Source organism: Lampris incognitus, chromosome 8 (assembly GCF_029633865.1).
Source record: "Lampris incognitus isolate fLamInc1 chromosome 8, fLamInc1.hap2, whole genome shotgun sequence".
Classification (NCBI taxonomy): domain Eukaryota; kingdom Metazoa; phylum Chordata; class Actinopteri; order Lampriformes; family Lampridae; genus Lampris; species Lampris incognitus.
The window spans coordinates 15604182-15629265 of record NC_079218.1 but is presented as its reverse complement, the minus strand read 5'-3'; the positions used below and the strand labels follow the sequence as shown (position 1 = coordinate 15629265).

General features: G+C 43.7%; 1 protein-coding gene across 1 annotated transcript; it reads right to left on the bottom strand.

Annotated features, from left to right (window-relative positions):
- Positions 1 to 6948: 6948 nt before the first annotated feature.
- LOC130117274 (mucin-3A) lies at positions 6949 to 24478 on the bottom strand. The gene is made up of 4 exons (XM_056285478.1): positions 24118 to 24478; positions 19138 to 22910; positions 12041 to 12115; positions 6949 to 8843 (listed from the first exon to the last, which is right to left on the bottom strand). The coding sequence occupies exons 2-4, from the start codon at positions 22842 to 22844 to the stop codon at positions 8630 to 8632; spliced, it is 3996 nt and encodes a 1331-aa protein (XP_056141453.1). The 5' UTR covers positions 22845 to 22910; positions 24118 to 24478; the 3' UTR covers positions 6949 to 8629.
- Between the last annotated feature and the right edge of the window lie 606 nt (positions 24479 to 25084).

Sequence of the window (25084 nt, the reverse complement as noted above, 5' to 3'; positions counted from 1 at the left end):
TTTCACGCACAACCATCTCTAGGGTTTACAGAGAATGGTCCGAAAAAGAGAAAATATCCAGTGAGCGGCAATTCTGTGGGCGAAAATGCCTTGTTGATGCCAGAGGTCAGAGGAGAATAGCCAGACTGGTTCGAGCTGACAGAAAGGCAACAGTAACTCAAATAACCACTCATTACAACCGAGGTATGCAGAAGAGCATCTCTGAACGCACAACACGTCGAACCTTGAGGCAGATGGGCTACAGCTGCAGAAGACCACACCGGGTGCCACTCCTGTCAGCTAAGAACAGGAAACTGAGGCTACAATTCGCACAGGCTCACCAAAATTGGACAATAGAAGATTGGAAAAACGTTGCCTGGTCTGATGAGTCTCGATTTCTGCTGCGACATTCGGATGGTAGGGTCAGAATTTGGCGTCAACAACATGAAAGCATGGCTCCATCCTGCCTTGTATCAACGGTTCAGGCTGGTGGTGGTGGTGTAATGGTGTGGGGGATATTTTCTTGGCACACTTTGGGCCCCTTAGTACCAATTGAGCATCGTGTCAACGCCACAGCCTACCTGAGTATTGTTGCTGACCATGTCCATCCCTTTATGACCACAGTGTTCCCATCTTCTGATGGCTACTTCCAGCAGGATAACGCGCCATGTCATAAAGCTCGAATCATCTCAGACTGGTTTCTTGAACATGACAATGAGTTCACTGTACTCAAATGGCCTCCACAGTCACCAGATCTCAATCCAATAGAGCACCTTTGGGATGTGGTGGACCGGGAGATTCGCATCATGGATGTGCAGCCGACAAATCTGCAGCAACTGCGTGATGCTATCATGTCAATATGGACCAAACTCTCTGAGGAATGTTTCCAGTACCTTGTTGAATCTATGCCACGAAGGATTAAGGCAGTTCTGAAGGCAAAAGGGGGTCCAACCCGGTACTAGCAAGGTGTACCTAATAAAGTGGCCAGTGAGTGTATATGACATTACATTGCATTACAGTCATTTAGCTGACGATTTTATCCAAAGCGACTTACAATAAGTGCATTTAACATAGGAAATTAGGAGAAATACGAGTCATCAGAGGTCATAAGAGCATCTAAACAAGCATCTAAGAGCAAAACCAGCGCTAAAGTAAAAGCGCAAGAAAGAGATTTTTTTTTTAATGAGTGAATACAATAAGTGCTAAAAACAAGTAACAGGGTAGTAGTTCTTGAAGAGGTGAGCTTTCAACCTGCGCTGAAAGATGGGCAGTGACTCTGCTGTCCTGACATCAGTGGGGAATTCATTCCACCACTGTGGGGCCAGGACAGAAAAGAGCCATGACCGGGTCAATCGGCAGCAGGGGCCTCTGAGCAACGGGGCAACCAGGCGTCCCGAGGCAGCAGAGCGAAGTGGTCGGGGGGGGGGGGGTTGTAGGGCTTGACCATGGCCTGGAGATAGGAAGGAGCTGTTCTTTTCACTGCCCTGTAGGCTAGCACCAGAGTCTTAAATTGGATGCGAGCAGCTACTGGGAGCCAGTGAAAGGACATGAGAAGGGGAGTTGTGTGGGAGAACTTAGGGCGGTTGAACACCAGACGAGCTGCAGCTTTCTGAACAAGCTCCAGAGGTGTGATGGCCGACGCCAGGGCACCAGCAAGGAGGGAGTTGCCATAGCCTGGCTGGGAGATGACCAGAGCCTTGATGAGCACCTTTGCCGTCTTGTTGGTGAGGAATGTGCGAATCCTCCTGATGTTATAGGGGAGAAATCTGCAGGAGCGAGCAACCGATGCAACGATTGCAGCAAACATCAGTTGGTCATCCAGGATCACACCCAGATTCCTCACAGTCCGAGTTGGCATCACCATGGTGTTGTCAATGGTGATGGCCAGGTCTCTGTGCAGGCAACCTTTCCCCGGGAGGAACATCAGCTCTGTCTTGTCCAGATTGAGCTTCAGGTGGTGTGTCGCCATCCACTCCGAGATGTAAGTCAAGCACGCAGCAATGTGTGTCTCTATTTGTGTGTCAGAGGGAGGAAAGGACAAGATCAGCTGGGTGTCATCGGCATAACAATGGTAAGAGAAGTCATGCGAGCGAATAACAGAACCCATGGATGTCATGTACAGGGAGAAAAGGAGAGGACCCAGAACCGAACCCTGTGGAATGCCTGTAGTCAGTCTGCGAAGCTCCGACACAGATCCCCTCCATGTCACTTGGTAGGAGCAACCCGTCAGGTAGGATGCAAACATTGAGAGTGCAGAGCCTGTGACACCCAGCCCCTCGAGGGTAGAGAGGAGGATCTGGTGGTTCGCTGTGTCGATCGCAGCTGACAGGTCCAGGACTATCAGGACAGAGGAGAGAGAGTTTGCTCTCGCAGAGTTCAGCGATTCTGTCACTGCAAGGAGGGCCGTATCTGTTGAGTGACCCACCCTGACCCCAGATTGGTTGGGGTCCAGGAGGTTGTTCTGGTGGAGGTACAAAGAAAGTTGGTTAAAGACAGTGCATTCGAAAGTTTTGGATAGAAAGGGTAGAAGGGAAACTGGTCTGTAGTTTTTGACGTTAGACGGGTTAAGTGATGGTTTCTTGAGAAGGGGGGTGACTCTAGCAGTCTTGAAGACAGATGGAAGGCATCCTGCCTGGAGGGAGGTGTTGATAAAGTGGGTTAGAAAGGGAAGGAGTTCAGGTGTTATAGACGGAAGAAGAGGGGAGGGGACCGGGTCAAGGGAGCATGTGGTGGGGTGACTGGATGTGATGAGGTTTAGGACCTCGTCGGGGGAGAGGGGATACATATATATATGTATATATATCTTTATTTCCCCCCCCGGAAACCATCAATGGTGTTGGTAAGAGTGCTCAACAAATGAGGAGCGGAATATTAAGATAGATGTAGGGAGGAAAAACAAAACAACTTTAATACATTGCAGAACAAGCCTATTTTGTGCACTAAGGTTGCAGGTGTATCTAGGAGCCTTTCCCAAAATATTTAGGAGCCAAATCAAATTTTCAGGAGCCAAAATATAGTGATGTCATATGCTACACTGTTTAACAGCTGCTTTCTTTCCCTTCTCTTCCAGAGAGGAGAAAGAAAAGGCAGTGTGTGGCAGGAAAATGGAAGACAGAGCAAAACAAACTGCCTTTGTTTTGCTCTGCCTTCCATAGTCTACACCAGCATTTCCCAAACCTGTCCTTAAGGATCACATGAAATCCTGAGGCTGCTTAATAGCAAACTGATCATTTAAATCAGCTGTGTTGGAGCAGGGAGAGATCTAAAACATGCAGGAAAAGTGGTCCTCCAGGGGAGGTTTGGGAAACGCTCGATGTATTCTTTATTGCCTTCAGTTCTCGCTTGCTTTTAGGACTGAAGTGATATGTTTTCACACCAGCTGCAAAAGGTCATAGACTTTCTCAATCATTGGCACTGACCTTTTGAGTACTCAGCATTGCCAGTTCCAGACGATGAGGTAGATAGTGGAAGGACAGGACATGTTCACATATATCACCTCTGAAACGTGCCCCTATTCCCCCTGTTGCACCCATGTTAACACTTGCACCATCCGCTCCAAAAGCACTCATTTTGTGTACCCACCAGTTTGGTTTGGGTGGATCTGCATTTTCAAGCAGTGACTTCATAGTATTTAGAGTTCCTTTTGCATGGCTGCGATCAAGTTGGGCAACTCTACGAGACGGGTCACAGCTGTTCAATCAGATAAGTGCCTACAGTATACAATGACATTGTCTTTTCCTGAGACATTGTTCCACAATTAGTTATAAGAGAGATGTAATTTGCCTTTAGAGCCTCCTCCAGCAGACTGCTTTTCAATTCATCTGCAACGCAACCTACAAACTGCACATGCTGTGTCATTATCATGTATTTGACACATCCATGCCATTCTTTATCAACATAATCTGAGAGCTAAACTTTGTGAATGGTTTTTCTTCCACTGCAGTCATGTAGGCTGCATTGAATTTTATGCCTGAAACCATAGATAGTAACCCCCCCTCCCTTTTTCTCTCCAGTTGTATCCAGCCAATTACCCCAATCTTCGGCAGAATTTTTTTTTAAGAAACTAGTCGCATTGGCGACCATTTTAGTCACCACCTGGAGTCCTGAATGCTGAAACTATCTTAAAATATTGTATATTCCACTGAGAATAAATGAAATGTAAGCCTTTTTTTTTTTCCTTTTTTGCAGACAGAAACTTGACAGTCACGTGATGCGGACACAGGCTCCACCAACACTGGCTATAAGTTAAAATGTTGACATGAAACGTATTTTTGGATCAGAAATACCGAGATTTTAACATAGCCATGGTTTGCAGAAACGTAAAATGCCGACATTTTATTCTGGCAACTGAGTTTGCAGTTCATAGACCAACGTAAGAGTGTGTTGCCATTCTGGTCTATGAACTGCAAGGCAACAGAATAAATGGTTTTTTTTTCGACTGGAACACTACACCATTAATCTCTATTGAATAGCCCTGCATGTGCAATACAGATGCTTTAGGTGCGTAAGGCCACTGACCAAGCTTCTGTCTTTGACGAGTTGGGAATGAGAATGTGTTGGTATTTGGCAATACTGTATTTTGCTATGGTCATACCAATAAAGCAATTTGAATTTCCATCCATCCATTATCCAAACCGCTTATCCTGCTGTCAGGGTCGCAGGAGCCTATCCCAGCAGTCATTGGGCGGCAAGCAGGGAGACACCCTGGAAAGGCCGCCAGGCCATCACAGGGCTCTCTCTCTCTCTCTCTCTCTCTCTCTCTCTCTCTCTCTCTCTCTCTCTCTCTCTCTCTCTCTCTCTCTCTCTCTCTCTCTCTCTCACACACACAAACACACACACACAAACACACACACACACACACACACACAATGATTCCATCCATCCATCCATTATCCAAAGCGCTTATCCTGCTCCCAGGTTGGCGGGGATGCTGCAGCCTATCCCAGCAGTCATTGGGCAGCAGGCGGGGAGACACCCTGGACTGGCCGCCAGGCCATCACAGGGCCAAGTGTAATTTAATTTAATTATATTTAATTTTAATTCAAAGGGAATCTTCACAGCAACAGGTAATGTTACAAAACAAGCAAAAAAAGTATATTGTAATTGTAAGAACCGATTGCATGGATTTTCCCAAAATAGTGATACACGAGTAAGAACTACGACTGCTCCCATTAGGGATCGCCACAGCGGATCATCGGTTTCCATCTCTTCCCATCCTCTGCATCTTCCATTGTCATACCAGTCACCTACATGTCATAGTGCCAACATTCAAAGTTCCGACTCTCACCTCCACACTCCTACCCTTCCCCTTCTCCTGCTGCTTCTGGACATGCCTTCCCCCTCCTCTTCGCCCAATAGTAGCATAGTTTCCAACGGCACTCTGCTGGCCTCACACACACACGAACACAAGTTAGAAGAAATTGAGCTAAAAATGTTAAAATAACCCCTCTTAACTCTTTATTTGGATTAGAGCATCATGTCCGCTAACTGTTGTGCAATGTCTGTGTATTGTGTCTGCAAACAAATGCTGAAAAGGAAACGGCTCTTTAATTTTAATTTTTACACAACCAGCAATTACTTTTTTTCCTCTTATATAATGTCATTTTATTCTTTCCAAACATACTCCCTGATATGGCTTGTTCAGAAAGTACAATATGATACCCGGCCTTTCTCATGTATTATTTTCTTTGGCCTTGGGACTTGGAGATTTTTTTTAGCAGTTCAGGGTGTGATGCTTTCCAGCACCATTTGCACAGAACTCCAGCATCTCAGCTGAAGTCGCCAGTAAGGAACTCAATTTCTATCCCTTGCAAAGGACTGTCTCTCAAAGAAGGCAGGTTAAGAGACATTTTTTTGTATTCATGAAAAAGTATGATTGCAATGCTTGCTAGTAAGGCTACATAACACTCCTTTCACATGATCAAGGCTTGCTGACTCCTGATTTCAGCAATAATTCAGGCGATATTTATTAATTATTATTTTTCTTCTATTATTCTATCTATTATTCTTTTTCTTCTCCTTCATTGTCTTCTACTTGCAGTAGTAGTAGCAGTAGTAGTAGTCGTAGTAGTTGTAGTGGTATTAGTAACAGTAGTACCAGTAGTTGGAGTGATAGTAGTAGTCGTAGTAATAGTAGTAACGGGGTAGTGGTAGTATTAACAGTCGTAGTAGTGATAACAGTGGTAGTAGTAGTAGTCGGAATAGTAGTAGTAGCAATAGTAGTAGTGGTAGTCATATTATTAGTAGTAATAGGAATAGTAGTATAAAAATAATAATAATAATTAATAAAACTGGTTCAGCAGTTAGTGCTGTTGCCTATCCGCAACCCTGAACTGCATTAAATAGGTATACACAAATGGATGTATGAATATGATTAACTTCAGTGTGTATGAGGGAGTTTAGGTAAGAGAAAAATATTTGTGATCTCTGAACTATGATCCAAATTTCTCCACAACCCTCTTTCCCCTTGGTTTGTTTGAATAATTTATTAACACCCCAATGGAGTCCTCCATACAGTTTAGTTATGAGTTTATGCTCTATTTGTGTGTGGGCCTGCATGCATGTGTGTGTACATGCATGAGTGCATATGTGCCTGTATCTGCATGTCTTAAATTTTGACAGTAGGAATTTCTCATGCTTCATTGCAGCCTTCCCTCTTCTCATTGTTTGACTCCAAAACCTTTTAGAAAGCTCTGTCAGGCTTCAGATTGTTAAGGGATTTGGAGACCATCTGCACAATTGGGAGTAGCACAATAGCAGTTGTTCCATTTTCCACTTTCTTAGGGTCAACTGGTAGTTGTGAAGCGTCTTACCTCGCCAGGGACGAGAAGACGTGGATATGTTTTATGGCTGAAAACTTTCAGTCTATGAACTCAGATTGAGAAAACAACAGTCAACAAGCCCATTGGAAACAAACACACCATTTATTAAGCTCAACAAATAAACAAATAGCCAATAAAGTGTGGTTTATTTTTTATACTCTTTCAAATGATTCTGTTAAAAAATAACAGTAACTGTTGGAAAAGCCAGAGAGGGATCAATTCAAGGGAAACACCAACAAATCAGTAACCTCTAATGCATAACTTAATTCATACTGTAGGGGTTTAGAGAGATACCACCATCTGTATGCTTATTGAGAAATATCATTTCTATTCATATTCAGATAAAACATGAAAACAGATGTGATACCGCTGCTCATGTTAAATTTTAACATATTTCTAACCTCATTGTTAATCGAGTGAATGTAAAATATGTTCCAAGTATTAGTATTTTTAAATATAGGTACTTTTAAATGGCTCATTCGATGGTTCATTTGACGTATGGACCCCACCACTGCCCTGTTGAAACTTTTTATTTTTTGGGGGGGGGAATTTTCCACCCTTTTTCTCCCCAATTGTACCCATCCAATTACCCGACTCTTCCGAGCTGTCCCGGTCTCTGCTCCACCCCCTCTGCCGATCCAGGGACGGCTGCAGACTACCACATGCCTCCTACATGTGGAGTCGCCAACCACTTCATTTCACCTGACAGTGAGGAGTTTCCCCAGGGGGACATAACGCATGGGAGGATCACGCTATCCCCCCCAGTTCCCCCTCCCCCCTGAACAGGCGCCTTGACCAATCAGAGGAGGCATTAGTGAAGCGACCAGGACACAAACCCACATCCGGCTTCCCACCCGCAGACACGGCCAACTGTGTCTGTAAGGACGCCCGACCAAGCCGGAGGTAACACGGAGATTCGAACCAGCGATCCCCGTGTTGGTGGGCAATGGAATAGACTGCTACGCTACCCAGACACCCTGCCCTGTTGGAACTTTGTAAATAAGTTATCCATACATTGCTTGTAAGCAATGTGTTGCTAACACCTAGCTTTGACAAAAAAAAGTTATTGAGAGCTATTTCACTATGTCATTAATTTGTTGACTTGGGGGACCTTGCACACTGGAAAAAAAGGGTTACTGAGCTTTTAATATTGTATACATGGGTTATTGATTTGTTATTACGAAATAGATATTAATCCCTGAAATATGTTAGTTACATTAGCCTCATGTTCAGCTGCAGTGGTTGTTTGGTTGTATATTGATGGTTGTATGGTTGTGCTAGTGCAATGGTTGTATATTGTATATTGCCATAAAGCAATGACCTTATCAAAAGAAAATAAAGATACTGTAGATGATATTCGGATGTTACATTTTTTTTTTTACTCGAAAATTCAGATTTGGGCACACCCCTTTGATATTCAGTAGGTTATATCACTACAACACAATATATCTCTATTCCCATATATTCAGCTGAATAGGAAAGTCTGAAGTCATGATTAGACAGTTTAATGAATGTCTCCTGTAACTTCTTTAGAGTTTGTGATGACAAAATTGCAATAACTTTAGTAGTAAAATAAAACATTTCAAATAGATGGCAGGAAGGCTGAAAGGGCAGGTACAAAGACAGGCAATTACAAGTTCAAACTCCCACTTGATTGCTTTGAAAGTACAGGGGAGGAGGAAACCTTACAGGAGGCAACATATTCAATACTAAACTTCCAGTCTATGGGTGGGGAAAAAAAAGAATAAATTACAGGAGTGCTCTATAAATACTGCTTCCAATCAGTATAACACAAAAGCTCCTACAGTCCATCTGCATCTGCAAAAGATTTACATGCGTTTCCTGGGCAGCCATCTGATCAGTGTCTTGCACAGCTTCTTGCTTTTGGCCTTTGACTTAGTCATGTGCTTTATAAGGACTTCTCTGAGCAGGGTGAGGTTGTGGGATTGATAATGGGGGATGGGGAGAGTTTTATTCTCCTTAGTTGGATGATTCAGAAGCTCCAAGAGTTGTCTTTCTTGTTGCCTGAAGTCATACTCCACACTGTACATGGAGACAAAGGACAAAATTAGCACAGGAAAAACAAAAATATGGAAGGTAAAATGGAAAATATCAATGGTAATAAAAAAAAAAGAAAATTCATCTTATGTAAAAGAAAATGCAAATGATCCCCCTGACAAGTCTCAGTCTTGCAGCATAACTGTACCATTCATATAATGTCAGCAGCTTGTTTTTGCATCAGTTCCGTGCTTTCCCTTTTGGTTAGATCCTCACTGGATGCTGCAATTCACTCTGTTGATGCAAATGACTTTAGCTTCCGTTTCTGTGCGGTGCTTCCTAAGCAGGAGGCTCTGGGCTCGTGGGATTTTAAAACACTAAAATTGTTTGGGCAGGAGGGCATTACTGGAAAAGATATCCTTTCTCTGCAGGTATTTCCGTTTTTTCAGATAGGCTTTTGAGGACCGCATACCAACAGACACCAGCCAGTAAAATCAACTTATCATGCAAAGAAGGTTTTGAAAATACGTCGATCAAGATAGATGCTTTGAATGTTTCGCGATTATGTACTTTACAAGTTATGCTGATTAGATGACGTTTTCAAAACTGATGGGCAGTTTCATTTTAAAAAGTCATATTGGAGTTCTACACAAACAGTATTTCTGGCTTAATCATTGAAAATGGTCTTCTTTTCCTCATGCCGTGTTTCATGTGGTGAATACAAACTAAGAGCATAGTAGCACTTCAGATCCACTTATTGACAAATTGGGCTCAACCTGATTTCCATGACAATTCTTAGCAAAGCAGATGCAAAATTTCAGACCATCACATTCATGATAATAAGCTGTGCCCTCATTAGTTGCTAGTCCTTATTGGTAGTGTCTGAGACATCTTCACATTCAAACTAAACACGCTAGACTTTTCCTGTAAGAATCACACATGTCAGATCCATATCAATACCATAACAGTCTACAATGAAATTGGTCGGTTTATTTGACGTCATATCAATCTCCTTAATATGTCCCCATTTTTTTGTTTTTTTTTGTTTTGTTTTTTGTCAGAAGTGGATTGGTGAGACCATGAGGCCCCCCCAAAAAAACATAAAATTAAATTTAAATTAAAATAAAATAAAAAATCAAGGAAATTAAAAAAATAAAAAACTGAAAATAAATATGCCAATAAAATTAAAATAAAGGAAAAAAAATATGTCACCACCGGCATTCAATGTTGTCATATAGAATAAGGAGAATATTCAACGGGGTTATTCTTAAAATATGCTACAGGCCATCGCTTGAATAAAAACATCGAAATGGAGACCTTTGACAGTCAGTTGGGTTTCTCTCTTAAGACGGGCCTAGTCCAAGTAAGCAAACACAAAAACAGATGTCATAAGTACCCAGCATAAAGTAAATAAAACCTGAAAGATGACGTGCAGATCGAGTCACCGAGTAGCTTTTATGAAGCTCTTTTTTAAATGTTATGAATATGATATAAACTGAAGTATTGCTGATGTTTTACTACAGACAATTGGAGAGCTATCGTATACTGATGTACATGCAGTTGATAGTGGTTTAATATAATCAATCCACAATTTCTCGTATACTCAAAAGTAATCATTCAAACAGCCAAACACAAAGGTAGAAAGTGAAGCATAATCCACAGGATAAGCATCTGGGTGAATGCTTTGTCTCCCCCCCCCCCCCCCCCCCACAACTAACAACAAGCAAACGTGTCTGGTATTCTGTTTAATATTCTGGATGGCAGTCTGGTGTAGTGAGTTGAAAACCGCCCTTCAGTTGGAGGGCCCAATGTCAAGCCCCCTTGTCAGCGTGCATCCAGTCTGCTGAGGTGTACTTCAGCAACATATTGAATCCCAACAAGCTCCAGCTGTTCTGCAGCCAACCCTCTGCTCTGACCTCTTTGAGGAGGGGGCCCAACAAAAAGAGAGTTTCACTATCGGAGTCAAGACCTTGTCACATTATTATCATCATTGTTATTATCATCATAGACACAGGAGTGGAGGGTGTCATGGAAGGGCTATGCGGGTCAATTCAGCTTGAGGATTAATATAAGTAAATTTAAGAAAGCCCCTATTGTTAATTAGTTGTCTATGCCCCTGACCAAGTTACAATTGACTGTTGAAGTCAATGTGCATACATGAAGCTCACGTCAAGCTCACATGAAGTGGGCTACTGATATATCTGCATTAAATCCTGGTGTTGATTTTATTTCTTTAGGATTAATGTCGTAAGCAAGCAAAAGTGTACACCTTCTGCTGACACTTTATTTTCCCCCCTCCACATACTACATATACATCCTGATATCAAAACATGTACCAATAGGAAATCTGAAAAAGTAAGCTAAAAGTAAGCTAAATATAATCAGATCTGTGTCACATAACTTTTATTGGCTAAACACTCAAACCCACTGAGACAAACTGATGTAGGCTAAAGTCCCTGGATTTATTCTCATTCATCATGCGCAACATTTTTGGAAAGGGGTTATTAAGGCATCACATGTAGGAATGTGGAACCCATGTAATGACCTTGATTAACCCCACAATATGCAAAACATAATTTTAATCCCAGAAAGCAGAATGAGTTCATCTGGACATAATGTTTAGTGGGAGAAACGTGTCATCAGTCATCCAAGTGACCTCTTCAGTCTCAACTGACTGCATTTATCCCCAATCTTATAAACAGCACAGTTGCATAATCACCAAAACCAACAATTGGTTTCATATGCAGTTTGCATATGAAACCAATTGTTGGTTTAGGCCATTACCTGCAGTCAGTCCAGCCAGTCCAGATGCAGTGATTTAACTTTCGGAGATTTCCTTAACTGGATTATTGAGCATGTATCAAGACATCAATTTTAACCTATTTATTTTCCAAGCTGTTGGAGAACAATTGAATTTTTAAATTATAAACTGCGTAATGATGTTGCAGTCTGGTCCCTAAACTGGAAAGATTCAGACTGCTGTGTGTTTGTCGAGAAAAATAACTCCCTTCAGAATGTCCTTCAGCCCAAACAAATTTGTGACTTTGAAATTCCCTGTTTTGAGCACCTATTGAACCTGTGGGGCATGGCAGATACATAACATACCACACATTAAGAATATAACCACTTCCCAGTTTGATGGATTGGCAAAGATTGAGTTTTAGCTCATCAATTATAACTGAACATTTCAAAAGCTACCTGTCAGTTCAGGTGGCCTATTGAATTAAGATTATTTATCTCACCTATATACTATGCAAGCAGTCCTCTGACATGTTGAGCAGTTTTTTAGGTCCTGTCCTGTTTTGTAGCACCGGAGACTAAAATAAAGACAAGAAAAAGAAATAAAAAACAATGGATGTAAACAATAATGACTTGTGAAACATTCAAGCAGTTCAAATTTCATCATTTATCTTCTCATCTTCTCTCTCCATTAAAAACGCAAACTTGACCTCCATCGGCAGCAATGAGCACAGTAACATGCAGAGAGCCAAATGTCAGTCTGCAGCCAGTTATTAAGAGCTGGTTAGTCTGAAGCATGACCTAAGAGACACTCACAACTTGTTAGCACACCACTGTGGATGAGCATGATTGACAGAGACGCATTGCTAGAGGACCATTTTAATTTCTGTTGCTCATCCCAGAAGGGTCCTATAGCCAGCAGAATCTCTTTCAGACATGTCGTCTAAAGTGCAATCAGAAGTTTCTGTCATAAACAAGCATGCACACAAAGCCTGCATGCATGCAGGCTACACAAATCCATATGCAGAGATTTCACATTTCAACTGTGTGTGTGTGTGTGTGTGTGTGTGTGTGTGTGTGTGTGTGTGTGTGTGTGTGTGTGTGTGTGTGTGTGTGTATATATATATATATATATATATAGCAGCTGGATAGATCAATAGATCAGTAGGTTCAGTAGGTAAGAATACTGGCTTTCTTGCCAGAGCTTGGGGGTTCAAACCCTGGTTTGGAGGAGTCTCCAGTAAGTCTGTGGCTTAGAATCCTAATGCTATACAAGCCAGCTACCTCAGACATGCGTGAGAGTAACACAAATAGAATCAGTCATATCGGCTTGCCCGGGTTAACAAGGTCCACATCAGGTGATGAGGAACCAGGACAACCTGATGAGAAATGGGCTACTGGTACAAGACATTCATGGGCAAAGGCTGAGGACCTGGAACTGATGGAATGTTACTTTAACAGCAGACCCAAAGAGGGGTCATATGAAGCATGTATGGGAACTGTGGACCAGTAGGAGACCCACTTCCACTCAGAAAGAGCTGGTGGCTCGATACTCGACTAGCAATAGAAGGAAGCTACTGTCACAACTTGAGATGGAGAGGCTCCAACAGGATGACTGTACAATTCAGCACCCTGAATGGTTGCCCAGTAGGCAGGAGATACATGAGGACAGACTCCAACCAGCTGAAACAATCCTACCAGCCATTACAGCTGGTGCTACTGAGGTTCAAATGAGAATCATGGCAAAACTAAAAACGGTCAACCCCCAGGCTTGGCTTCCACGACTAAGTGACAAAATATAATCACAAAGCCTGCTTGCGGATGAACACAGCTTTATGCAATATCTCGACTGCCACAGGGGCAGAGACCAACAAGTTTGTATATGGCACTGCAACCATAATCATGACGATGTCTGGGTACTGGATTAAGAACACAGGTCACCAACAGTGAAGCGATAGGGTGGACATGGAAGAGAAGGCTGTAAGCCAGAGAGATGTTAACCAGTTTACAGTGATGAATGACAGGCCCTGGTTGAAGAAGTACAACAAGATGCCCATATGAGAGGCTCTGGAAACTGTCAAACAAAGACTCACAGCTCTGGCCACCAGGCTGAAGTGTATCTAGTGTATTCTGTTTCTCAAGTGTATCTACACAAGAGAAACAGAAGCCAAAGAGTAAATAGCCTTTTTCTCAAAGAATCAAATTGTAATCCCAGCTGCGGAGTAACAAGGGAACAACATCAGACCCACCCAGAGCAGAGACCGAGCGATACCGGAAAGATATATGGGAAAAGGCATCACACAACCCTAATGCCAAGTGGCTGGTGGACCTATAAGCAGACCACAGCAATATCCCAGAACAAGAACCAGTTATCATCACAGTGGCCAACATCCAACAACGGGTCTCAAGCATGAAGAGCTGGACTGTACCAGTCCCTGACATGATTAACGCCTACTGGCTGAAGAAGCTAATGGCACATCATGAATGCCTGGTGACACAGATGAACCGGACTGGCTAACACACAGGGGAGATCAATACTGATCATGAAGGATCCCTGCAAGGGTACAACATCTTCAAACTACCAGCCAATAACCTGCCTCTCCACAACATGTAAGACCCTGTCAGGCATTGTAGCAACTAAACTGAATGGGCATATTAATCAATACATAAGCAAAACTCAGAGAGGAATTGGGAACAACACCGGAGGGCCAAAGCATCAGCTACTGGTTGATAGAGCAGTCGCCCAAGACTCTTAAGACCAGACAGACCAACCTGAGCACAGCCTGGATTGACTAAAAGAAAGCCTACGATTTAATGTCCCACACCTGGTTACTGGAGTGCTTGGCACTATACAAAGCAAACAGGAGACTAATAGCCTTCATCAAGAACTCAATGTGACAGTGGAAAACAAAACTTGAGGCCCACTCAAAGACAATCACACAGGTAACTATCAAATGTGGCCTATACCAAGGTGATGCGCTGTCTCTGCTGCTGTTCTGCATAGACCTGAGCCGCCTCAGTCAGATCCTAACAAAGAGTGGCTGTGGATACAGTTTTAGAAGTGGTGTTACCATTAGCCATCTCCATACAGGACAGTTACAAGTACCTTGGTATTCCACAGGCAAATGGAAACCACAAGGAGACAGCAAGGAGGTCAGCTACAGCCACATACCTCCAGAGATTGAGGCAGGTTCTGAGGAGCCAGCTCAATGGGGAGAATGAGATCCAAGCCATCAACACATATGCCCTACCAGTCATCAGATACCCAGCTGGAATAATAAGCTGGCCAAAGGAGGAGATAAAGGCCACAGATATCAGCACAAGGAAACTCCTCACAATGCACAGAGGGTACCACCCAACGTCCAGCAGCCTGAGACTGTACAATAAGCACAAAGGTGGGGGCTGAGGGTTAGTGAGTGTCAGGGCCACTATCCAGGATAAAACAAGGAACATCCATGAGTACATCAGAAAGAGGGCCCCCTGGACAAACTGCCGAGTGAGTACCTCAGGCAGCAGAAGCCAGAGTGCGGAGGAAGAAGAAGCGGTATCATGGAAGATCAAGCCCCTCCATGGGATGTACCATCAACAGATAGAAGACATAGCTGATATCGAGAAATATTACCAGTAGCTAGAAAAGGCGGAACTGAAGGACAGCACAGAGGCTGTGATTATAGCAGCACAAGAACAGGCACTCAGGACCAGATCGATTGAGACAGGGGTCTACCACACCAGACAAGACCCAAGATGCAGGCTGTGCAAAGATGCCCCCAGGACAGTACAGCACTCAGTAGCAGGGTGTAAAATGCTAACTGGGAAAGTCCACATTGAAAGGCATAACAAAGTGGCTGGGACAGTGTACAGGAACATCTGTACTTAATACAGACTGGAAGTCCCCAAGTCCAAATAGGAGACACTCCCAAAGGTGGTTGAGAATGACAGAACTAAGATCCTTTGGGACTTCAAGTTCCAGACTGCCAAGCAGGTGCTGGCTAACCCACCAGACATTGTGGTGGTCAATAAGGAACAGAAGACAGCAGAAGTGATGGATGTAGCAATCCCGAGCAACAGCAACATCAGGAAGAAAGCACTCAAGCAACTAGAGAAATTCCAAGGGCTGAAGGAAAAATTAGGCTGGATGTGGAAGTGAAGTCTATAGTAGTCCCAGTGGTAATAGGCACACTAGGGGCTGTGACCCCCAAACAGGGAGAGTGGCTCCAGCTGATTCCAGGAACAACATCTGAGGTCTCTGTCCAGAAGGGTGCAGCCCTAGGAACAACTAAGATACTGCGCAGAAGCTTCAAACTCCCAGGCCACTGGTAGAGGGCACGAGCTTGAGGAAAACACACACTACCCAAAAAAGGGTGAGGGAGGTTTTGAAAAAAAAAAAATATATATATATATATATATATTTACACTCACCGGCCACTTTATTAGGCACACCTGTCCAACTGCTCGTTAACGCAAATTTCTAATCAGCCAATCACATGGCAGCAACTCAATGCATTTAGGCATGTAGATATGGTCAAGACGATCTGCTGCAGTTCAAACCGAGCATCAGAATGGGGAAGAAAGGTGATTTAAGTGACTTTGAACGTGGCATGGTTTTTGGTGCCAGACGGGCTGGTCTGAGTATTTCAGAAACTGCTGATCTACTGGGATTTTCACGCACAACCATCTCTAGGGTTTACAGAGAATGGTCCGAAAAAGAGAAAATGTCCAGTGAGCGGCAGTTCTGTGGGCGAAAATGCCTTGCTGATGCCAGAGGTCAGAGGAGAATGGCCAGACTGGTTTGAGCCGATAGATAGGCAACAGTAACTCAAATAACCACTCATTACAACCGAGGTATGCAGAAGAGCATCTCTGAACGCACAACACGTCGAACCTTGAGGCAGATGGGCTACAGCTGCAGAAGACCACACCGGGTGCCACTCCTGTCAGCTAAGAACAGGAAACTGAGGCTACAATTCGCACAGGCTCACCAAAATTGGGCAATAGAAGATTGGAAAAACATTGCCTGGTCTGATGAGTCTCGATTTCTGCTGCGACATTCGGATGGTAGGGTCAGAATTTGGCGTCAACAACATGAAAGCATGGCTCCATCCTGCCTTGTATCAACGGTTCAGGCTGGTGGTGGTGGTGTAATGGTGTGGGGGATATTTTCTTGGCACACTTTGGGCCCCTTAGTACCAATTGAGCATCGTGTCAACGCCACAGCCTACCTGAGTATTGTTGCTGACCATGTCCATCCCTTTATGACCACAGTGTTCCCATCTTCTGATGGCTACTTCCAGCAGGATAACGCGCCATGTCATAAAGCTCAAATCATCTCAGACTGGTTTCTTGAACACGACAATGAGTTCACTGTACTCAAATGGCCTCCACAGTCACCAGATCTCAATCCAATAGAGCACCTTTGGGATGTGGTGGACCGGGAGATTCGCATCATGGATGTGCAGCCGACAAATCTGCAGCAACTGCGTGATGCTATCATGTCAATATGGACCAAACTCTCTGAGGAATGTTTCCAGTACCTTGTTGAATCTATGCCATGAAGGATTAAGGCAGTTCTGAAGGCAAAAGGGGGTCCAACCTGGTACTAGCAAGGTGTACCTAATAAAGTGGCCAGTGAGTGTGTATATATATATGGTACACACATCAATATTAAGAGTACTGATTCATGCTCGGAAGAGTGGGGTAATTGGCCAGAACAATTGGGAAGACAAAGGGGTTAAAAAAAGTATTGATTCATTCCATGTTTAATAAGGTTTGGCATAAGATTTTCATACAATTCCTTTAAACTTACATACCATACGTTACATAAAAATGGAGAAATGTTAATTAACAGTGAAAACTGAAGACAATACATTAAACTATACAACAAGCAATACAACTTCCTGCTATATAGTTGTAATGATAATAATGAAAACATGGAATGTAACTGTTAGTAATGCCTTCAACCAAATATTTTGAAAAGGATAATGCAAGCTTCTGGACAACACTGTGATTTGGGGATATACTTAATGTGTGCCATTTGGTTGAACATCACGTTGTGTGCAATTTACACAGCAGTATTGCTCACCTAATTCTGATATTGTGCTTTCTTGTTACCAAGAATCTCCCTAGATATAAAATGATGCATATAATTAGTTGTATGTACGCTTACTGTATAGCCAGTGGAAATATGTTGAACCACTATCTTGTGAGCTCAAACTAATCACAGTAAGGGTACAAAGTCTATATAGTGTGCATCCAGCAGAAGTAAGTCAGTTTCATCAACCTTCCAGTAGCCAATTCTAAACTCAAAAGGCACAGATAAACTGAATAAGGACAAAAGTCTGATATGTGCATTATAAGAAATGATTCTGATTTTTTCATAAAAAAAAAAAATCTAATTCTAGTGTCTTCGATTGGCTTACCAACAATCCAACTGAATGTTCATGAGGCCTATTTTGTAAATCCCAGCTTTTTTTTTAACAGAAATAAATATAATCCTCCCTGTGCTAGTTGTCCTTCTTAGTAGCCTTCTTCACACAAGCTTGTAGTCCAAACTTGCAGTACATAACAAATTAATAACACAAGTTTATGAGCTCATGAAAAAATCTGTCTATGTGGCTTTGTCAGACAGATTTCGCTCATGTGATGAACGGTAATAGTTTGTTAGGAGGCTTCTGTCTTTGATTAGGGCTTCTTACTTGTCAAGTAGTCTCCACATAAGGTAAACAGTCTCACTTGTAAAAAGTCTTTCTCTGATTTCTTGGCCTATGTTACATTATGGCCTTTTGAGACAGATGATCTCATGAAATGGCTGTAGCGTGTGACTCATCTGCCCCCATGCCTTCTAAGGATTTCTTCCAAAAGCATTGCAGCCTTGCATTTTTGTAGATATTCCCTTTCATCAACATGCTTAAGTTGTACAGTGATGAACTCATACCTCAGCCTTGGTTTTGCTTGGTATCAACATTTCTAATAACTTATAAAGTAAAAAAAAAAACTTGCCAGATAGGCAAATAAATTCTTTATTATTTTCTTTTACTAGGCATTTAATACTATCCCTAATGTTTCTTTGTTTAAGCAAATGTTATGTTTAACCTGAGCCTGCTATCACTGTGGTGCTTTATAGCCAACAGGATTACTTACAATTCTGCTGCATGACCACAACCCTGAGCGTCAGCCTGCAAAGTCAACAAGCCAAAACAAGACCAATTCTGAACCTCATATATATATATATAACAGTTTGATGTTGTGATCTCTTTGCAAGATTTCCTGCCTGGTGAGACAAGCAACTTCATTTAAATTGGCACACTTCTTAACTGGTATGATATAAATGGCTAACAAAATCTGATGGGCGAACTGAAACTATTTCTAAGTGAAGCTCATGAAACTCTTATGATGAGTTTGTTCAGGTGTTTAGAAAACAGACTTCACATAAAATAATGACCAAATGATAACAATTTCTAGATAATAGAACAGCATAACATAGGTTTCATGGGTGTCAGAGAGCAGAGAAAGTACCATGTCATCTCTCACTCACTCTCACTCTCACTCTCACTCTCTCTTGCTCTTCTCAATCTTCCAGTTCATCCAGCTCCTTGTGTCTTACCCGTTGCTGGGAGCATAGCACATCTCCAGGTCATGGATAATGTTGAGCAGTGTAGAGATCCTGTCCTTGTTGGTCTCTAGGCTGGCCTCTACAGTCTCTAGCCTTTGTTGTAGGGCTGCCGATTTGCAGCACTGTGGGGAGGGAGGAAGCAACAGGGCTGCGCCAGCTGGGTGGAAGTGAGCCAGGCGAGGGTCCTCCAGGCTGAGGTGGAGGGGGTCAGGGCTCAATTGTGAAACTGGTCTGATCATTGAATGTGTCTCATTGGAACGGATGCGGCGCAGGGATGCCAAGTACATCCATGATGCAGGCAACACGACATTAGAAGCGGTATCCGGGGCTGTGTTTGCACAAAGCTCTACATCTGTGGCGAATGAGGCATTTGAACTGACTGAGAGCTCTGGACTTGTAAGCGTGTGTTGCAGTAATGATGTTTCTGAGTCAGAGTTTTGGTGTGATAGTTCGATGATAGGGTTGACAAGTGCAGCAGTGTGTGCCGGTGATACAATAAGTGGCTTACAGTTTGTTTGTGCTATGTCAGAGGATGCTGGGTATTTGCTATGTGTATGTTTGTTGGTGCCGGATTTAAGCTGAATATTTGCATGGCTTGCTGATACGCCAAGAGCGAATCGTTCTGTATTTGAATGTGTCACCTCTGCTGTTTTGACATGTGGGTGTGGATCACTGTGTCCCTCCTGTTTTGTGATTGTGTATCCTTCATGTTGTTCTTGCCCTTGTTGTTTTATATTTATGCATCCCTGCAGCCAGGAATTATCCGACTTCCTGAGGGAATTATAATTCTCAAGGTTAGTGGCCTGTAAGAGATTTGAGTTTTTATGGAGTGTGGACTTCTGCGTTACTGGTTCATTGATCATTTTACATTTGTCCCTGTTCTCAGTTGAACATGATTTGATAATTGAATTGATGGCTGGGATAGGTTCGACAATATTGTTGATGCTTGCGTGATTTGCGACATGTGTATTGGGTATTGACCAAATAGATACATTTGTTTGTAGGTTTTGGTGAGATATGTCTAAGTGATGTTGGTCACTGTTTGTCGGCAATACTTTTGGAGCATCATTTAGTCTTTTAGATTGATTCTTTGAGAGCGAGGCTGGCATTGCTGTGGGACTGTCAGACTGTGAATTTATTGTGGCGTGATAACTTGCAACAGCCTTGCAGATGTCTGATCCATCACGGGGATGACTTTTGATGTTTGTTGTGGTTTGTGTATGACAAGATTTAATTGTGCATGGAGCGGTGTCAAGCTCTAGCTCTCTGGTGTGTTGGGATGCATCAGTCGATCGATGAGATGAAGTTGAATGTGATAGATGAGTCTCACTAGAGTTTCCAGTCAGTCCTGGAGATGTAGAGAGAGGGGTGCTGGATGTGGAGTTTTTCACGCTTGATGGAGTAGTCCTGATGGGTATGATTTTATGTAGCGTGCTTCTAAATGTAGGTTTGCAGTTGAGCATTGTAATTCTATTTGACTTGGCATTTAGGTTTGAGAGTTTAGGTTGTGGTGTCTTACTCAGAGACTGGAGGTCTTTCACTGTGCACTGAGTGTCAGAAGCCTCAGCAATTATAGTCTCATGCGGTGCAGTTTTAGAGGTCAAGAAATCAATTGACGTTGATGCACTCAAAGTTTTACAGGGTGTCCCTGTATGAAAAGAGTCAGTATTAGTATTTAGCATTGCAGTTGTATCCGAACCAAAATTGAAACTGAGGGGTTCGGTGGGAATTTGTGAGCTGACAGGTTTAGTAACAGCAGGCATAGCTAAACAAGAAGTGGTGACACAATTCAAACAATTTTTTGGGAGAATTGAGCTGTCAAGTGTATTAGCTGTGGATGTGCTTGGATTTCTAGCAGGCGTGGAGAATACTGCTGGGTACATTGTCACGTCAACACAATAGGCCTTTCTTGGCGATTTGCTCTTTACTTTTGAGCAAGATGTTGTTTGCAGTTTAGTAACTGGCTCAGGTCCAGTAAAGGCTGTGCTTAGGGGTTTAGATGGTGCGGCCGTGCTGGATTGGTAAGTGGGGTCTGATATATTAATTGTTTGTAATGCATTGGGAGATTTTAGTGTCATAGATTGGTTTTGAGTAGTATTTGTGCCACTGATTTTTTGATGTGCGTAAGTTGAGTGCCATGGTGTGGTTTCATGTGGCATGCTAGCACTTGAAGCTATGCTTTGAGAGAACGTTTTTGAAGGATTTAAGTCTGTGGCTTCATGGTGTGTGTTTTTGCAGGGTGTGTTAGGTGTCCTTGCAAGTGCATGGGTCTTGGTCATGTGATGTTTGTTCGCAGCTGGAGGGGAAGTGGTTAGGTTCGACCGAGTAGATTCCAACGAAATCACCGGAAGTGGTGTACTGACAGATGTAGGGTGTACAGGTACACATACATTTTTTAGCAAATGTGCAGTGACAAGTTGTGGTGTTTTAGGGTGCTGAAGGTAAGTACTTGTTTGTGGGTTGTTTGACCTGGTAGCTGTGGCCATTTGTACCGGCAAACTTGAACTTTTTGGCCGAGGTATCTGTCTGACCTGTGATTTGTTTTCCAGAGAATTCAAAGCATCATCATCTTGCCTTGTCTCAATAGTTGCCTTGGTGACAGTGATTGTTTTAGTGTGTAAGATGGTTGTGAGGTGGGTTGGTGTGGAATGGTGGTTGCGATGTGTATGCAGTTGAGGTACCAGATGATCCCTCGAGTCTCCATTAGTGGAGTTTGCTGGATATGGAGGATGTGATATTTTTGTGTGACTCGCTTCTCCATTAAGATAGAGTCGTGATTGGCTGAGCGTGAGGTCAAGCCCTCTGTCACTGTTTGCGGGGTCTCTGTGTTTCTCTGCATTATGAGACAGCAGATGTGTAGAGGTTGAGGGCGAGGTAAGGCTTGACTTTAATTTAGCTCTTTCTAGGCAGGCACTACTAGACCTCTTCTCCGCCTGAGCAGGAGCTCCCAGGGCTGCAGTTCTTCTTCCACCACATTGATTGCATATTTTTTGTGACACACTGAAAGGTCGGGCGGCAGATAACAGCTTTGCTTTCTCAGGCTGATCCAAATTATGGCCTACAAGTTTGGCTCGGTCTGATCCATGAAAACTTGTACCCTTTACAGGCTCTGTGTCATCATTGCCATCAGTACTAATTCCACCTATAGCCTCTGAGTCAACCACACTACCGTTGGTGTAGCGGGCGTTGAGCTTTAATTTGGGCTTACCATTCACTAGATTCCCTGTTAAGTGTGCGTTAGTCTTGATTGCCCTGGCATAGCAATAATTTCCACTGTTCCACAAACTGCAGGCCACCTCCTCAGAGGGCTCTGGAAGTGCTTTGAATGTCACCTCCTTTTTGGTCTTGGATTCCACGCTTTTCTGTTTTAAAATAGCGCCCCCCTCTCTGTAACTCTTCGTTTGCAGTAACATCTGCTCATCTTCAGATTCCTTGGTAATAAACCCATTGGATGTTTGAGTAATGCTGTTGTCCAGTTGCGTGGGGAGCAGGTCTGTCAGCTTTACACCGGGCTGGGCAGGTGGCCATTTTATTCCCGGGGATGTCTGAACACCAACGCTGCACTGAAGGCTCCATGTCACAGATGACGGTCCACCAGCTCTCTCTGCCCCCATTGATTTCCATCCACGTGACCCCACCAGGGCCGGAACCCCTAAAAGTGGCACTGGAGTTTTTGGGTCAGCTGCACGTCTCCCCATCCTTTCTCGGATTTACTCAGAAGTCGGACAAACCAAGCCGGAAGGAGTGCCTCCTCACTTTTACATCTGTCAGAAAGTGAGAGAAGAGGAAGTTTACAGTGACCAGCATTTACGGTGTTGCAAAAGCAGTCTGCGAGTCAGCAGTATAAACAAGTTTAAAGCACTTACTCGCCTCAGATTCAGAGGAAAAGCTAGTGTATTTGACAGCATAAACGCAATGACTACAGCTGTCCAAGCCTAAGAGCGGATTTGAAATTGCAGACATAAATAATTCAGCCTGTCACTACATACTTGAAGTTAAAATGCTCTGGAATGAGTGTAGTGTGATGTGCTCTTTTTGAAAACCAAATGTTCTACCTTGCATTGCTGTCTTAAACACACGCGACACAGGTTCTTCTTGCACATCTACCCATATAGCAAAGACATTAACAACACAACACAGTTCTCTTCTGAGAGTAAAAGAGTGAGCACAGAGCCCAGTTACTGTACCATTCAAACCCGCTGCAGATTTTAAGGTCAAAACCAAACTCCTGTAATAACCTCTCCCCCATTGTAACTTGTGTCACAGCACACAGCCTGCCGTGCCGTCGTCCTTGTCTGTGTTCAGCTCACCTTGGAATAATGTGTACGTTAATGCCATGGACTTCATTAAGCCTAGGGTGCATTTAACCGAGACACTGTGCACTAAGCTAGTCACTGTGTGTGTGTGTGTGTGTGTGTGTGTGTGTGTGTGTGTGTGTGTGTGTGTGTGTGTGTGTGTGTGTGTGTGTATGTGTATGTATGTGTGTGTGTGCACAGCTGTATGTGTTTATGTATGTGCATATGTGGAATTATTACAAAAATTCCATGCAAAACATTTTATGATAAGCCCCCCCACACACACACACTCTATCCACCTCTTCACCCCCCCCCCACCCCCCACCGGGCGCTTTACCCGCTGATGTCAAAATGCAGGCAGCTCATTTAGTCGTCTGTACCTGAAGGGGCTATTATTTTGGCTGGCATGCCATTTGATATGACTTAGGCTCAGTTAACACACGTCTGTTGCCAGTGTCTAACATGGAGTGACAACTGCCCTGCCCTTTCCTGCCCTCAGAAATGTTTCATCAAATCCGCCGTTCAATTCCTCTGAAGTCTGTGAAGGAAAAAAACCCTTGTCCTTGCTGTGCCATGTAGCTTTTGTATTATCAGGGCTAAGCAACAAAGAGCCCGTCCTCAGGCTTCAGCAGCGATGCCACCTACTGTATAGTCTGATCCTGGTTAACAGTCTTACCGTAATGTTTCGTTTGATCCCACTGTACAAAATATCGCTTTTGGTCTGGGTCCAAGCACGGAGGTCCGGCTTTTCTTGCTTCCTCGCTCCTGTCCCCCTCAGTTGTTCAGGTTCGCAGGGAAGTGACTTTATATTTTCAGTCCTTTGGTGGCATAATGCAAACTCATAGGACTTGATTCATTTAAATCGGCGTTACTTCAGGAGAATTTCTAAAATCAGATCCCAAACTGATGTGTTTTCTACTGATCACGGATGAAGTCCAGCTGTGTCCTCGTTTTGTCTCCTCCCCTCTTGTTTTGGTTCAGTTGCTGCTGGCTCACTCCACAATCAAACCACAGCAGTATGATGATATGATGATATGCTGCCCCCACAACATGCACTCTGTCCTACTATCACTTGGCTTCACCCCTCCCTCCCTCCCTGCCTCTCTCTCTCTCTCTCTTGCTCTCACTCTCTCCCTCTCTTCCTCCCTGTCCCTCTCCCTCTTCACTCCCTCTCTCTCTCTTCCTCCCTCTCCCTCTCCCCTTCTCTCCCTCTCTCTCTCTTCCTCCCTCTCCCCCTTCTCTCCCTCCCTCTCTCTCCCCCTCTCTTTCTCTCCCCTCTCTGTCTCCCTCTTCTGCTTGCTCTCTCTCGCTCTCTCCCTCTCCCCCTTCTCTCCCTCTCTCTCCCTCTCTCTCTCTCCCCCCTCTGTCTCCCTCTCGCTCTTACTCTCCCCCTCTGTCTCCCTCTCCCCCTCTCTCTCTTCCCCCTCTCCCTCTCCCCCTCTCTCTCTCTTTCCCCCTCACCTTTTTGTGCTCTCTCTCCCCCCCCCTCTTCCCCGCTTGCTTGCTCTCTTTCTCTGTCTGTTGTCTGCCTCTCTCTCTCTCTCTCTCTTTTATATATGACACTATCCTCTTTCCCAGTAGCAGGTTTACTGATGTACAGCTGGGTGGGGGCTAGAAATAGAGGGAGAGAGAGAGAGAGAGAG